Raw genomic sequence first — 14,198 nt, forward strand, 5'->3', positions numbered from 1 at the left:
TCTACTCTTATAACGAATTCCAGCTGCCAAGAGATCTTTTACGTGCACGCCAATATGTACACGGGGCCCCCGTTTTTCGTCCCATCCGAACGACTAGACAGCTGTCCTTGTGAGGCCCTCCGTCCTGCATCACTGACAAGGGGAAACCACGCCGAAAATCTGGATGAACTTTTTCGGCCAATGCAGCGGGTATCGCTTATAATAATATAGGCTTACTATATTATATAAATTTAACACGCCGAGTTACAGACCGCGATATAGTTTCTCTTTATAATCGCCCGGTTCCCTCCAACTGCTAAAGACCCTACGCGCATACGAATTATTGAATTATAATTGAACCATATGTTAGTCCCGAAATGACCTAGTTTGTGTCGAGCAGAAGGAAATATCTTCATATAAACAAAGTTATTATGGATGGGAATTATACCGAAATAAATTCCTGTTTATAATATAATATAGATGTCATATAAAATACGTAGTACATTGTCATAATGACTGATTTAATAGGGTAGTAACCAAGGGTCACCCATTTCACCTCCTCTTTTTATTAAATTTATTAACCACTTTGTTTTTGAGATTCATAACCACACATTTATATTTTAATATATCAAGAATATTGTTAGATCCTTTTGATTTACGGTACAGCTACGTTTGTGAGAAAAACAACTTAATCCCTTTTCTGACCGTAACACTAGTTATAAATCATCAAAGATAACAGTACTTTAACCCCTTGTCTTCTTCTATAAATAATTATTCATTCTAAAAGACAGTTAAGTGTCTATAACAATTGTTATCTTCTATATATTTCCTCCTTGTCAGTGATGCAGGCCCGACAAGGACACCTGCCCGGGCAAAATTTCCCTCATAGCATACTTTATGGTGATTGCCCGTCTTCATTAGCCCAGTTGGAGCATTAAACCCCATTTCATTTCTATAAAACATAGTCGAGTATCCAGTTTAAACATTTATTAAATTATCTCCCCTCCTCTCTTTTATCATTAGTCCGGTGAGTGCAGAATTGTTAAACCTGTCCTGCCCAACCTCGTGGGTTTTCTCTGGGTCCCCCGGTTTCTTTCTACAGCTAAAAAACCCTACACGCGGGGTTTAATCTGTAAAGAAGACATAATAGTCTCGCGTAAATCCTTTAATATGTGTGTGTAATCTAGGTTTTTTGTCCCATCCGAACGACTAGATAGATGTCTTTGTCAGGAATTTTCTCGACCAACATCGGAAGCGAACCCCAGACCTGCCGGCCGACGAGCCAGCGTCTTACACCCTGAGCCTACGTGGCTCTCCTGAAAAACCGGAACAACTAAAGACAAACTTTGTCATGATCTGGATTCCCCGGTTGTACGTGACGATGAGTAGGGTCGCCTGTCCAACCTCGTGGGTTTTCTCCGGATCCTCCGGTTTCCTCCCTCTGCTAAAGACCCCTACGCGCAAGCCAATTATTAAAATAAAATTTAACTATGTATTAGTCCCAAAATGACTTAGTTTGTGATGAGTGGACGTTAAACCCCTCTCTCTCTCTTTCTCTCTCTCTCTAACTATGTGATAACCCATATTTGTATACGTGTAATCACAATAAATCTGTAAATAAAACTTAATATACTCGAGATAATCCTTCAATATGTGTGTGTAATCAACTGTTGTAACTTTTAACAACTACCGTGTCGCTGTTATTGACCCAACACAATAAAGAGATTAGCTGTTTAAAGAGGTGGTTGATAACGGGGCAGTTTTAAAGTGACGATGCGCTATCGGCATTTGTCGCTAAAATATCAAAATTCTCACAACTTAATATACACTCAGATTGATTATTTAACATTTAATTAAGAAAACAGCATCGAAAAAAACAACTCTAGATAATGTCTTGGCATGGATTTAATCGGATTTAAAATGGGCCTATCATTGAATTTTCGTGGATAACAAAATGGCGGCTGGCTTATTGCATAGTGAGCAGCATAGTTCGATGAAATTTCCGTTTCACATATCTATTTTAATACTGAACGGAATTCAACCATTATTAGATTGATATTTTTATTAGAGATTCGTCTTTCACAATATTGTAGCCTGGGGAGACTCCTGTTGCTTAAAATGGCACATTGAGACTTTAAATGTCCATGTCTTGTCCACGAATCGTGTACCATAATGCGTTTCAGCGTCATTTGTAACAAGGGACTTGAAAGATGAGGCTAGACATATTCCACAAGACATGTCAAACGGTGACTTCATATTCTTATACGGAGAGCCTGCGCAATGAATACTATCAGTGAAGACTCGATTAACCAGACGCTAGAGATTTCCATTCGATTGAGACTTCTGGCGTTTTTCGCCGAACATAATTGTTTTGAAATTAGAATGTAAATCAGTTAATATATTCATATTACATTATTATATGCGTTGCGACCTATTTATGTCAATTTCTAGGTTCGAAATATGCGATTTAGCTCCTTTAATGGCCATTCAACACTGGATGATATCACCGACAATATTTAAAAACGAACCAGGCATGACCCCCACCATAACGCGACTGGGACAAGATGGACAAAACTAAGCGATTAGGTATAAAGACCGCCTTCATTATCCCGGTTGGTGCAGAAAAGTAGGACATTAAACCCCACTTTAAAAAAAAGGCAAAAAGCCCCGCCACACGCCACAAATCCACGCAAAGTAAATACACTAAGCAAGGGTAACGAGGAAAATGACCAGGGCGTTCGGTTGAAATTACCCGGGCGTTCAGTTGAAATGACCAGGGCGTTCAGTTGAAATGACCCGGGCGTTCAGTTGAACTGGTCAGGGCGTTCAGTTGAAATGAACAGGGAGTTCAGTTGAAATGGCCAGGGCGTTCAGTTGAAATGACCAGGGCGTTAATTTGAAATAACTTGGGCGTTCAGTTGAAATGACCAGGGCGTTAATTTAAAATGACTACCGTGCTCGGTTGAAATGACCAGGGCGTTCAGTTGAAATGACCATAGGGCGTTCAGTTGAAATGACCAGGGCGTTAATTTGAAATGACTAGAGCGCTCGGTTCAAATGACCAGGGCGTTCAGTTGAAATGAGTCCAGTCGGTGTTCAGTTAGAGTAAAGAGGATTCGAATCCCATCATGGACCGAGAAAAACGTTGAGATTTTTTTAACCCGGCTCCCGCTTGTCAAGGGTAGCGCCTATGGGGCTGACATGTAAAGTAGTAACCATTCGTTCGGATGGGACCAAAAATCGAGGTTCATCAGTATATACATCAACGTACACTGAAAAGAACCCTTGAAATTCGACGAACAATAGGTGAAAACGCGGCTGTCCTGGAAAAATTACCGATTTACTGATGTAAATTTGAGCCAAATGTTAGTCCCAAAATGACCTAGTCTGTGTCGAGTGGACGTTAAACCTCATTTTTGCCCCTCTCTCTCTCTCTCTCTCTCTCTCTCTCTCTTGATCTTGATAAAAAGATGACTGTTAACTGTTAATATGTTGGGCGTGTCCCTTTAACATATTCCACATATTAGGTACGTATAAATTTACCGCGAGGTGAAATAATCGTCGAAAAAAACCCTCTAATGTTTATTTAAGTGTAAACTTGTGAAACCAGACCTCCTCTAAAATATGCAGTAGTGATGCTTTTTTTTTATTTTAAAAATGTGTAAAATGTATAAAATAGTTTAGTTGACTGTATCTAGTAGGGTATAGATAACGCCTTATCTCCCCAACAAATATTAACAACTTAATTAAAGGCAGAGGGCAAATATACACAAAACAATTAACACCGGGGGGTTGTTTTTACGATTTTCTTAAAACAGAATTTGTAACGATCGGGGATTTAAGTTGAAGTCGACAGAGATGTATCTTGTGCTTATCGTAGTATATATATATATATATATACAATATATACATACGTATTACATAGGTTAAAAGATATATGTATATATATATGTATATATTAAACAAGGAGGATGAATATATCTAGATGGGTGTCAAGCGAGATCACGTGACCAGACGATACGAGAATTCCATTTCTAGGTACCTATCATATTAATCTCTGCTTCGGCTTTAAAGAACATCTTTCGTTGGGAGCCGGCAATCGGTTGGCGTGGCGCTTATTGGACTATTGGTATCACTCCGTATACCATCTCTGCCGCTTTCCGTTTGTTTATCTGTCTCTCTCTCTCTCACTCGTATTGTTCAAAGCTTATACCTGACAAAACAATATGCTATTATAGTGTATACTAGGCTTATATATATACCTATAAACTAGAGATAAATTATCACAGTATATAACTATATTTTATATACACACCTCGTGTGTTTAAAGGTGTCATATAGTATTAAAAAGGTACGAATAACAGTCTATAAACTGTCAAAAAATGTCTACGACGAAACACTTAAAGCATTTAAAAAATCTGAAGATCGATGAAGTGGATGAGAATATTGAGGAATTGGAGGTGGTCGTGGATGATGTTTTTCCCGCGTTAGTTGGCACCGTGGTGGTGTCATTGATTATTTTGGGAATATTTTTAAGTCGTTTGTACATCAGATGGTCTGTCGACTGCTCCAGTAAAAACAAAATGACAGGAAAAACCATCGTGATTACAGGTAAGAACATTATTATATTTTTCTTTCACCTGGAGATCTTGTCAGTTAACCCGTCACAGACCTTGTCAGGTACAAATTAGTCCTTTTTCAGGCACCCGACACAGGTCAGGCACCCATTCAGTCTTTTTCAGGCACAATAATCTTTAAGTGGCACCCTTCAGGCACCCTTCACTGACATTGTCAGGTACAGATTAGGTCTTTTTCAGGCACCCTTCACTGACATTGTCAGGTACAAATTAGGTCTTTTTCAGGCACCCTTAACTGATATTGTCAGGCACAAATTAGGCCGTTTTCAGAAACCCTTCACTGAAATCGTCTGGCACCAATTTGGTCTTTTTTAGGCACCCTTCAATGACATTGTCAGGCACCAATTAGGTCTTTTTCAGGCACCCATCACAGACCACCTTGTCAGGCACAAATTCAGGGTTCATCAGACGTAATCTCAAGATTTGTACTAGTCACTTTTTTTTAAAATCAAAGGAATTGTGCCTGGCAATAAGACAATCGTCAAAGACCTTGTCAGGCATCATTTCCGGCTTTTTCAGGTGCAACCCCCCTGGTGCCCTTCATTTGTTTGTATGTTACTGGTGCCTGGAAAAACCGTACCCGTCACAGAGATAGTCAGGGACAAATTCAGATTCTATCAATAAGCGCAATCCCTCTGGAGTCAGTCATTTTGAGTAAGACGCTGGCTCGCTAGTCTGGAGGTCGCGGTTTCCTTCCCGGTGTTGGCCGAGAAATTCGTCGGGATTTTCCGGCGTGGTTTCCCCTTGTCAGTGGTGCAGGACGAAGGGCCTGACAAAGACAGCTGTCTAGTCGTTCGGGCGGGACGAAAAACCGAGGTCCCGTGTACACATTGGCATGCACCTAAAAGATCCTGTCCGGGCAAAATTTCCCGTTTTCATTAGACCTGTTGAAACAGAGCAGTAGGACGTTAAACACCATTTTATTTTATTTCATGTCAGTAATTTTGTCTAGCACAGATATGTTTTGTATCATTATTTCTAATGATTATTTACAATACAAAGTTTATTGATATTATTAATACATCTCCGAAGTTCAAAATGTCATCTTTTAGTCCATTAGTGCAGGACATTTTGTCATGTTTAACAAACACCAATTTTTCCCGGGTGTACCATTAAAGAAGCTAAATCACTAATATTTGAGACCTAGAAATTGACACAAATATGAATGTACGTAAACTCGTTCAATTTCAAATCAGTTCCGTTCGGCGAAATACGCGAGAAGTCCTAATCGAATGGCAATCTCTAGCGTCTGGTTATTCCAGTAGTATGTATTGCGCATGCTCTCCAAATAAGAATATGGCGTCACCGTTGACATGACTTGTGGCATATGTCTAGCCTCGTTCTTCGAGTCCCTTGATACAAATGGTGCTGAAACGCATTGTGGTAAAATGGTAAAATGTGTATTTTGGATATCAGGAGCCCATCATTTCCCGGTAAGATCACACCATCAATGTTGATTCAAATTGACAAATAATTCGTATTTTCAATGTCGAAGACTGTAAGCCCTAGTTGATACTGAGTTAAAAGACTTAGCTACTTTAAAACTTCAAAATCCACAAAATTTTCCGGTTTACCTGTGTAACGACGTACTTGACCGACTTTAATGTTTGCAATATTTTTTTTAAATATATTCAACAAATCGCTTGGTCGGTTAAAGCGGTTTAAGTGTTGGCGAGACGTTTAGTAGCTGACTTATAAATAAAAACCACGAATTTATTATATAAAATAGACGTTACTTTAATGTGTACTGCTGGTGTGTTCATAGTGTATTATAATATAGCCTGATTGGCAGTGAAAGATATAAAGACAATATATTTCATATTAATTCATTTATAAGAAATGAGAGAGAGAGAGAGAGAAGAGAGAGAGAGACGGAGAGAGAGAGAGAGAGAGAGGGGGGGGGGGGGTAACGTTCACTCGACACAAACTAGGTCATTTCGAAACTGACATATTGTTCAATTTTATTTTAATAATACTCAACCGCGTATTTAACGATGGGAGGAAACCGGAGGACCCGGAGAAAACCCATGAGGCTGGACAGGCGACCCTTCTCCTTGCCACGTACAAGCGGGGATTCGAAACCACGCCGCTTGACTCAATGACAGAACTTGTGATCAAACGGCCACCCAACCCCCTCCAAGAGACACAAAATTTGTGGCGGATTTTAATTCGTCAAATTGTGTACCGTAACCCAACAGAATACAAAATCTTTGGCTCGCTGTATAAATTGTTGAAAACTATTTAAAGGGAAACAAAGGCACATGAATGACTTCTATTTATTTGAGTGTCGCGAGTTTGGATAAACACTGAATGGGTCTGCTTTTTTAAAGTACGTACGATTTGATATTATTCTGCTGACAATCACGACCTTTAAATGACCTCCATTCATTATATAAATTAATAGCCCACGTGTTCTGGTAGGTACATGATTAATATTAGTTATTAATATAATTAGTTCTTCATAGGGATTATTGTTGAGTGTCTAAGTCTTATTGTTAAGCCAAAGAACCTAAAGGTATTAAAGATACATTGATTAAGATTTTAATAAAGGGTTGGCCATTCTTAAAGATAAATTAGTTACGATTTTAATGAAAAGTTGGCCATAGATGATAAAAAAGAAAATACTGAAAATTTCAGTCAAATTACTTCATTCTAAACGACATTATCACCGTTAGAAGTTTGGACTAGAAATAGGCATCAACTGTCTCCGCACCGACTCCGAGAATTGCCGATCGTTTGACTGACAGACGATAACACCACCCACATATTCTCGATTGTCAAGTAACATTCTCAATGCTTACGGTATCCTCGATTGTCAATCCTTTCATCGATAGTCTCCGGTAGTGGCGTCAGTGATTAACGGTAAATGTTAGCTTGGTCAGCCATTTATTGATTTAATTTTTAAATATCCATGCTATCCGAGGGTCTACAGAGTTGATTGAGTCAACTGGCGTGGTTTCCATTCCTCGGCTGTACGTGACAAGGAGTAGGGTCGCCTGTCCAACCTCGTGTGTTTTCTTCGGGTCCACCGGTTTCCTCCCACTGCTAAAGACCAATACAAGCAAGCGAATTATTGAAATAAAATTAAACCATATAATAGTCCCGAAATGACCTAGTTTATGTCGAGTGGACGTAAAACCTCATCTCTCTCTCTCTCTCTCTCTCTCTCTCTCATTTTTCGAACGTCTATCACATGACAAGGAAAGAAAAAATATCTATACCGTACAATCCGTGAGCAGACCTTTGTTCTACAGTAATACCTTGTTGGCACACGTTCTCTAATATTTCTGTTGAAAAAATGTTTTCTTAACAGTCGTTTCTTAAGATTTCTGATAAAATGTTCCAATAATATTTATTTTAAAAACAAGATTTCTGATAGGCCTACGATGTGTTTTTAAACGTTAAGAATGTTGTTGCATTTTGCGATTTCAGAAGTGGGATAAAAGAATGTTTGAACTTGCCATATATTGATGACAAATGTTGCATTTTCAATAAAATACTAATACCCCCCCCCCCCCAAGAAAAAATAATATTGAAATAAATTTGAACCATATGTTAGCCCCGAAACGATCTGGTTTGTGTCGAATGGACGTTACTAACCCCCCCCCCCCCTCCAATCACTGCCACCTCTATCTCTCTAGAATATAGCCGATTTTCAATAGATGGCGACGTATTCAGGATTCCACCAACTACCGATGAAATACATATTTAGGCTAAAGATTGGTGTCAGAATTAGAGATAAAATCCAAATCGTACGGCGTGTTTAATTTAAAGATTAGGATAATGCGTCTTCTCTTTATTTGTTTGATAAACATTGGTGCCAGAATTATAATCAAATTGGTGGGTTTTAAAAATATCCGGTCTGAAAATTCGTCATTTGAAAGTATAATATTTCTATGAATGAATAATTCTGGAAATTTTAGCATCTCTGTTTTTTTGGGGTGCCTGAATTGAAATTAAAATTAAAATCGTTGCAAAAGGGTAGATTTAAAAATATCTAGTCTGAAAATATTAATAATTTGAAAGTATAATATTTCGATTATTTATAATAGTTCTAGATATTCTAGTGCAAGGATTAAAATATAACTATCAAAGTCGTAGGGCAATGATCTGATAGTTCTAGTAAATTAAAAACATAATATTTGGGTTAATTAATAAGTCACACATTGTAATTATGATATCTCTAACGGTAATTAGTCCTAGTAATGGGTTAGAACATGCTCATTAGCAAATATGATGGAACAATACTCGTGTATAGAATATTAGGCCTAGCCTCGGTCTTCATTACTGAAGTCGGTACGATAAAAAAAAACATAGTCTCGATTATCGATTTTTTTGATTTAATCATCAATGAACGTTGAGCAGCAGATCGGATTCAAATCCAGTGAAAATCCGACACATCAGATGGCATCGAGACATATAAGATGGCATCGAGACACATAAGATGGCATCAAGACACATAAGATGGCATCAAGATGGCATCGAGACACATAAGATGGCATCAAGACACATAAGATGGCATCAAGATGGCATCGAGACACATAAGATGGCATCGAGAGTTGATTAAGGTCTGTTCATGTTAATAAATGTCTGATTAATAGTTTATATAACATTTCAGGCCTAAAGAAAGAAACCTGCAATAGGCAGATTTAGCTCTTACATAATGTATGTTTAAAGGAGATAAACCTATAATTCAATAATAATTGTCAAAAACATTATAAATTTAAAACACGAATTAGAATTCAATATTTCAATCAATATTGATGTTGTTATCTTGCTGGGAAAATATGGGATATTACTATTCAATATTTAAGGCGCAGTGATCAGTACACGAGTCGTTTCAGGCGCCATTTGTAATGAACAAAGAACACATATCTTACAAGGCAATGTGGAAGTAATTAGTAATGTCTGATTCACAAACGACAAATAATAATAAAAAAGCGTGTAGAATGAACTAAGCAGGCGTAAACGTCCGTCGTTCAATTTAGAATGTTCTCGTATTTCAGAGAACAAAATTGAATAAAAGTTACAATATTTTTTTTTTTTTTTTTTTAATTTGAATAAAAATCATTTTATATACATTCATCTTTAATTAATATGTACTTTTCGGCCCATTTTCGTCTATTTTAAGTTTAAAAAAATAGAGCCTTTCTCCTGTTAATATCTTCAAAGAGAGAGAGAGAGAGAGAGAGAGAGGGTTTAACCCACTCGACACAAATTGTGTCATTTTAACATATGGTTCAATTTTATATTTGTAATGCGCTTGCGCGTAGGGGTCTTTAGTAGTGGGAGGAAATCGGAGGAGCTACAGAAAACCCACGCGGTTGGACAGACGAAACCACGCCAGTTGACTCAATGACAGACCTTATGATACAACGCACACGCGCTAACCATTCGGACACCCAACCCCCCACCATCCATCCCCAATATCTTCAAAGAATTGAACTACGGGCCCTTTAAAAATCGTTAATATCAAAACACGGCTTACTTCTGTCCTTGATATGTCCATCATTGTTTGATAAAGGCATGGACACGCTAATCAAAACGTCGTTCACTATAACAAACGGTAATCGTATTCCATAGAATTGATGCCTATATTATTAATAAGAAGCGCCATGTTTGGAATCAATGTCAAAAATACGTCAATTATACAGACTATACTCGTAATTTCCCTCGTTATTTTCGTATTTCTATTTTTTTCATGCGTCACCATGTCAACATATTACGCTCGAGGTCTTTTGGTCATTACTAAGAATATACTTATAGGCCTCTAGTATAGTACTAATAAATCTATTATTGTCATACTGTATAGCGGGGGTTGGATGGCCGAATGGTTAGCGCGTATTATTATGAGCTCTGTCTAGGTCCCAAATATTAGCGATTTTGCTCCTTCAATAACGACAAATTCTGCTGACTTGCATGCACTTTTTGCAACTTTAACGCATGTATGTTCCTCTTCTATTGGGGTCGAGTGTTCGATCCCTGCATTGGCTGAGAAAGTTCATTCAAATTTTCCGGCGTGGTTTCCCCTTGTCAGTGGTGCAGGACGGAGGGCCTGACAAGAACAGCTGTCTAGTCGTACACGTTAAAGATCCCTTGGCAGTTGAAATTCGTTATGAGTAGGCCGTAGCGCCGCTGCCCGGGCAAAACTCCTCATAGCGCACTGTATGGCGTATGCCCGTCTTCATTAGCCCAGGTTAGGAGCAGAACAGTAGGACGTTAAACCCCATTTCATTTCTTCTATTGTTGTTTAACGTCCGCTTTCATCGAGGGTAATATCGCAGACAAGTTGTCTTATTTTATTATGTTCAGCGTATTGTGAGGATTGTGAAATATTAAATTTTTATGTTTGTTGGTGTGATTTGTTTTTCTCGCCAAGGAAACTTGTCACTTTTCCGTCTAGCCAGATGACAGTTTTATTATGATTTTAACAAATGTTTGGACAATTAAATTATAACCCGAACAATTCGTGATACGGGTGTATCAAAGTGTACATTATTTAAAGAGCAAATGTCCCCAGATTCCGGTCCTCATTAAACCAGTCGGTTAAAGTTAATATTTCATATTTTCTAAGAAAGTCAAAACATAATTATTTCTATGTTTTTTGCTCAATAGGTTGTCAACTCACTATTATACGATCATAGGTTATCTTTCTCACACTTAAAAATCTTCACACCGGAAATAATAACACAATTACCTCCCAATTACCTCCCTTGTTTTCCTATTCCCCACCATGGAATAGCTATCTTCAAACGTTTGAATTTAAAGTTGAAAATGATCTTTTTGCCAATTTCTCAACTGGCAATAGTGAATTATAAGATTAATAGGATTATTCTGTAACAAGGTAGGACTGTTTAAAGATACCATCTATTTTCAGACTTTATTTTAATACATTTTAAAAATATAACTTAAAAATATGAAATTGTAACTTTAAGAAAAGGAGGACATTTCATACACGCACACTTTTTAAAGTGCAGTTTTCCATTAAATGACCAGTAGACAGTTCATATTATTTAAAATGAAATGAAACGGAGTTTAAACATACATTATGCAAGAGCTAAATCTGCCTATTGCAGGTCTTTCTTTAGGCCTGAAATGTTATATAAACTATTAATTAGACATTAATTAACATTAAAAGACCTTAATCAACTCTCGATGCCATCTTATGTGTCGGATTTTCACTGGATTTGAATCTGATCTGCTGCTCAACGCTTATTGATGATTAAACCACAAAAATGGATAATCGAGACTATGTTGTTATCGTACCGACTTTTGCAATGATGATTGAGGCTAGGCCTAAAATTCAATCTCCAATTTCTCGGTTTAGAGTGGATCAATTTGACTGAAATTGTCAGCATATTCTCATTACATTATTTACTTTTTAACTATTATAGCGAGAACTTCCAGTTCCTTATCTAATCTCCCATAATGCCTCTTTTAAGATCTTATTTTCCTGCACTCACCAAACTTGTGAAGACGGACCCATGATGTCCGAACAACACTACTAGGTAAATTTCGAAATACTGCCTATACGACAACATGAATACCGAAATACTACCTACACCACAATGTAAAAACGAAATACTGCCTGCACTACAAGGTAAATTTAGAAATACTGCCTACACCAAAACGTAACTTCCGAAATTCTCATCACCGAAAGTTGCTATATTGCATTTGGTCATAACCAGGGCCGTACTAGCGGGGTGCAGGGGGTAAATTGCACCCCCCAAAAAATAAGGCGCCCCGTGAAATTGCGCTCCCACCCCATCAAAAAAAAAAAAAATTATTTGACAATCTTTCAATTATAAAATAATAGACTTGATTGTGATCACACAGTGATGCTGTTAAGGCACTGATCAGTTGATCGGTTTTAAGGGCGCCCACACCCGAATGGGTTCGTTTGCCCTGATCCAAACCTTCTTATATCACATACGTGGAGGCTATGGCGCCCCACCACTCTGCTGTACCCCTACTTTTAAAATCCTACATACGGCCCTGGTCATATTTTTGATTGGATTACCCGGTGTCCAGTAAAACTACTCCAAGTATACTGAAATTTATTGACCACAAATTGGAAGCTTCTGTGTGAGTTGTGCAGAACGTAGGGATAGCTACTAGTCCCTCGGACGGGACAAAATCCCCCACTTAACAAACTGCATGGCGCATGCCCGTCTTCATTAGTCAACAGGCGTGGTTTCGATTCCCATGATGTACGTGACAAGGAGTAGGGTCGCCTGTCCAACTTCGTAGGTTTTCTCCGGGTCCTCCGGTTTCCTTCCACTGCTAAAGACCCCTATGCACAAGCGAATTATTGAAATAAAATTGAACCATATGTTAGACCCGAAATGACCTAGTTTGTGTCGAGTGGACGCTAAACTCCATTTCTCCCCCTCTCTCATTAGCCCACTTGGTACGGAAAAGTAGGACGTTAAACCCCATTTCCGTATAAGTTTTGAAGATATTTTGACACGAGTGAACAAGATGGCATGTGTGTGGGCGTATGTTTACCTTGCTACCGTTGGTGACATCATCAAAGTAAGTTTAACCTTGTCATAGCAACAAATTAATCATGGCGGACAAGCGCCATGATAAACACCGGGTTGAACAGGTGTAGAGGACAGTCGAGTATGACAAATTAAGCATTAAACAACACAAAATCGCCCCCCCCCTCCAAAAAAACACAGGTGTCAAATGAATAAGTATTATTTCATTCATAAAATCAGTCATTTTGTCAATCTTTGATGGATCAAAATAGAGGTGCTAATATTTTACACGACTCGTCCATAAAGTTTGACATGTTTACTATATATAGCCCTATAGATTTTTAATAAAACATTTTATGCGTTGTGTGTCTTTTAAAGGTGGTAAACTTAAAAAAGACGAAATGAGCAGAAAAACAAATATTAATGTTATAGGAGTGGCTAGTTGGATCATAAGGCTGTCATCGAGACAAGTGGCGTTACCATTTTGTACGTGACAAGGGGTAGGGTCGCCTGTCAAACCTCGTGGGTTTTCTCCGGGTCCTCCGGTTTTCTTCCACAGCTAAAGACCAGTACACGCAAGCGAATTATTGAAATAACATTGAATCATATGGTAGTCGCGAAATGACTCTCTCTGGTTGTACGTGACAAGGAGTTGGGTCGCCTGTCCAACTTCGTGGCTTTTCTCTTTGTCCTCCGGTTTCCTCCCACTGCTAAAGACCCCTACGCGCAAGCAAATTATGGAAATAAAATTGAACCATATGTTAGTCCCGAAATGACCTAGTTTACCTTGAGTGGACGTTACCCCCCCCCCCGTCTCTCTCTCTCTCTCTCTCTAACACGGTTCTTGTCGGTCGGTAATTAGTAGGAATCTCAGTAACTGACTGCCATTGAAACTATTTAAGAGTAAAGGTAATTTGTCTTTGAGTTTTATAAGTTATATCATGGATTACGGTTTATTCTTAGTCCAACGGTAATAATATACACCTGTAAGTAAAGGTATATTGAGCAGGTGGACCACACCTGTGCCCGATATCATATGACCTTTTACCATACGTCACAAGTCTTCTCATTGTAAGAAGATAATAAACACCTTATCCAT

At 38.3% G+C, this 14,198-nt stretch overlaps 1 protein-coding gene across 1 annotated transcript in view; it reads left to right on the top strand.

The window, feature by feature from the left end:
• The first annotated feature begins 4,019 nt into the window (after positions 1 to 4,019).
• Positions 4,020 to 14,198, top strand: part of LOC126824060 (retinol dehydrogenase 12) — a 50,857-nt gene continuing 40,678 nt past the window's right edge. The window contains exon 1 of the mRNA XM_050553223.2: positions 4,020 to 4,590. Within this exon, the coding sequence (XP_050409180.1) occupies positions 4,362 to 4,590 (229 nt within the window). The 5' untranslated portion in view covers positions 4,020 to 4,361. The remainder of the gene's footprint in view (positions 4,591 to 14,198) is intronic.

The sequence above is a fragment of the Patella vulgata genome, chromosome 6 (assembly GCF_932274485.2).
Source record: "Patella vulgata chromosome 6, xgPatVulg1.2, whole genome shotgun sequence".
NCBI lineage: Eukaryota > Metazoa > Mollusca > Gastropoda > Patellidae > Patella > Patella vulgata.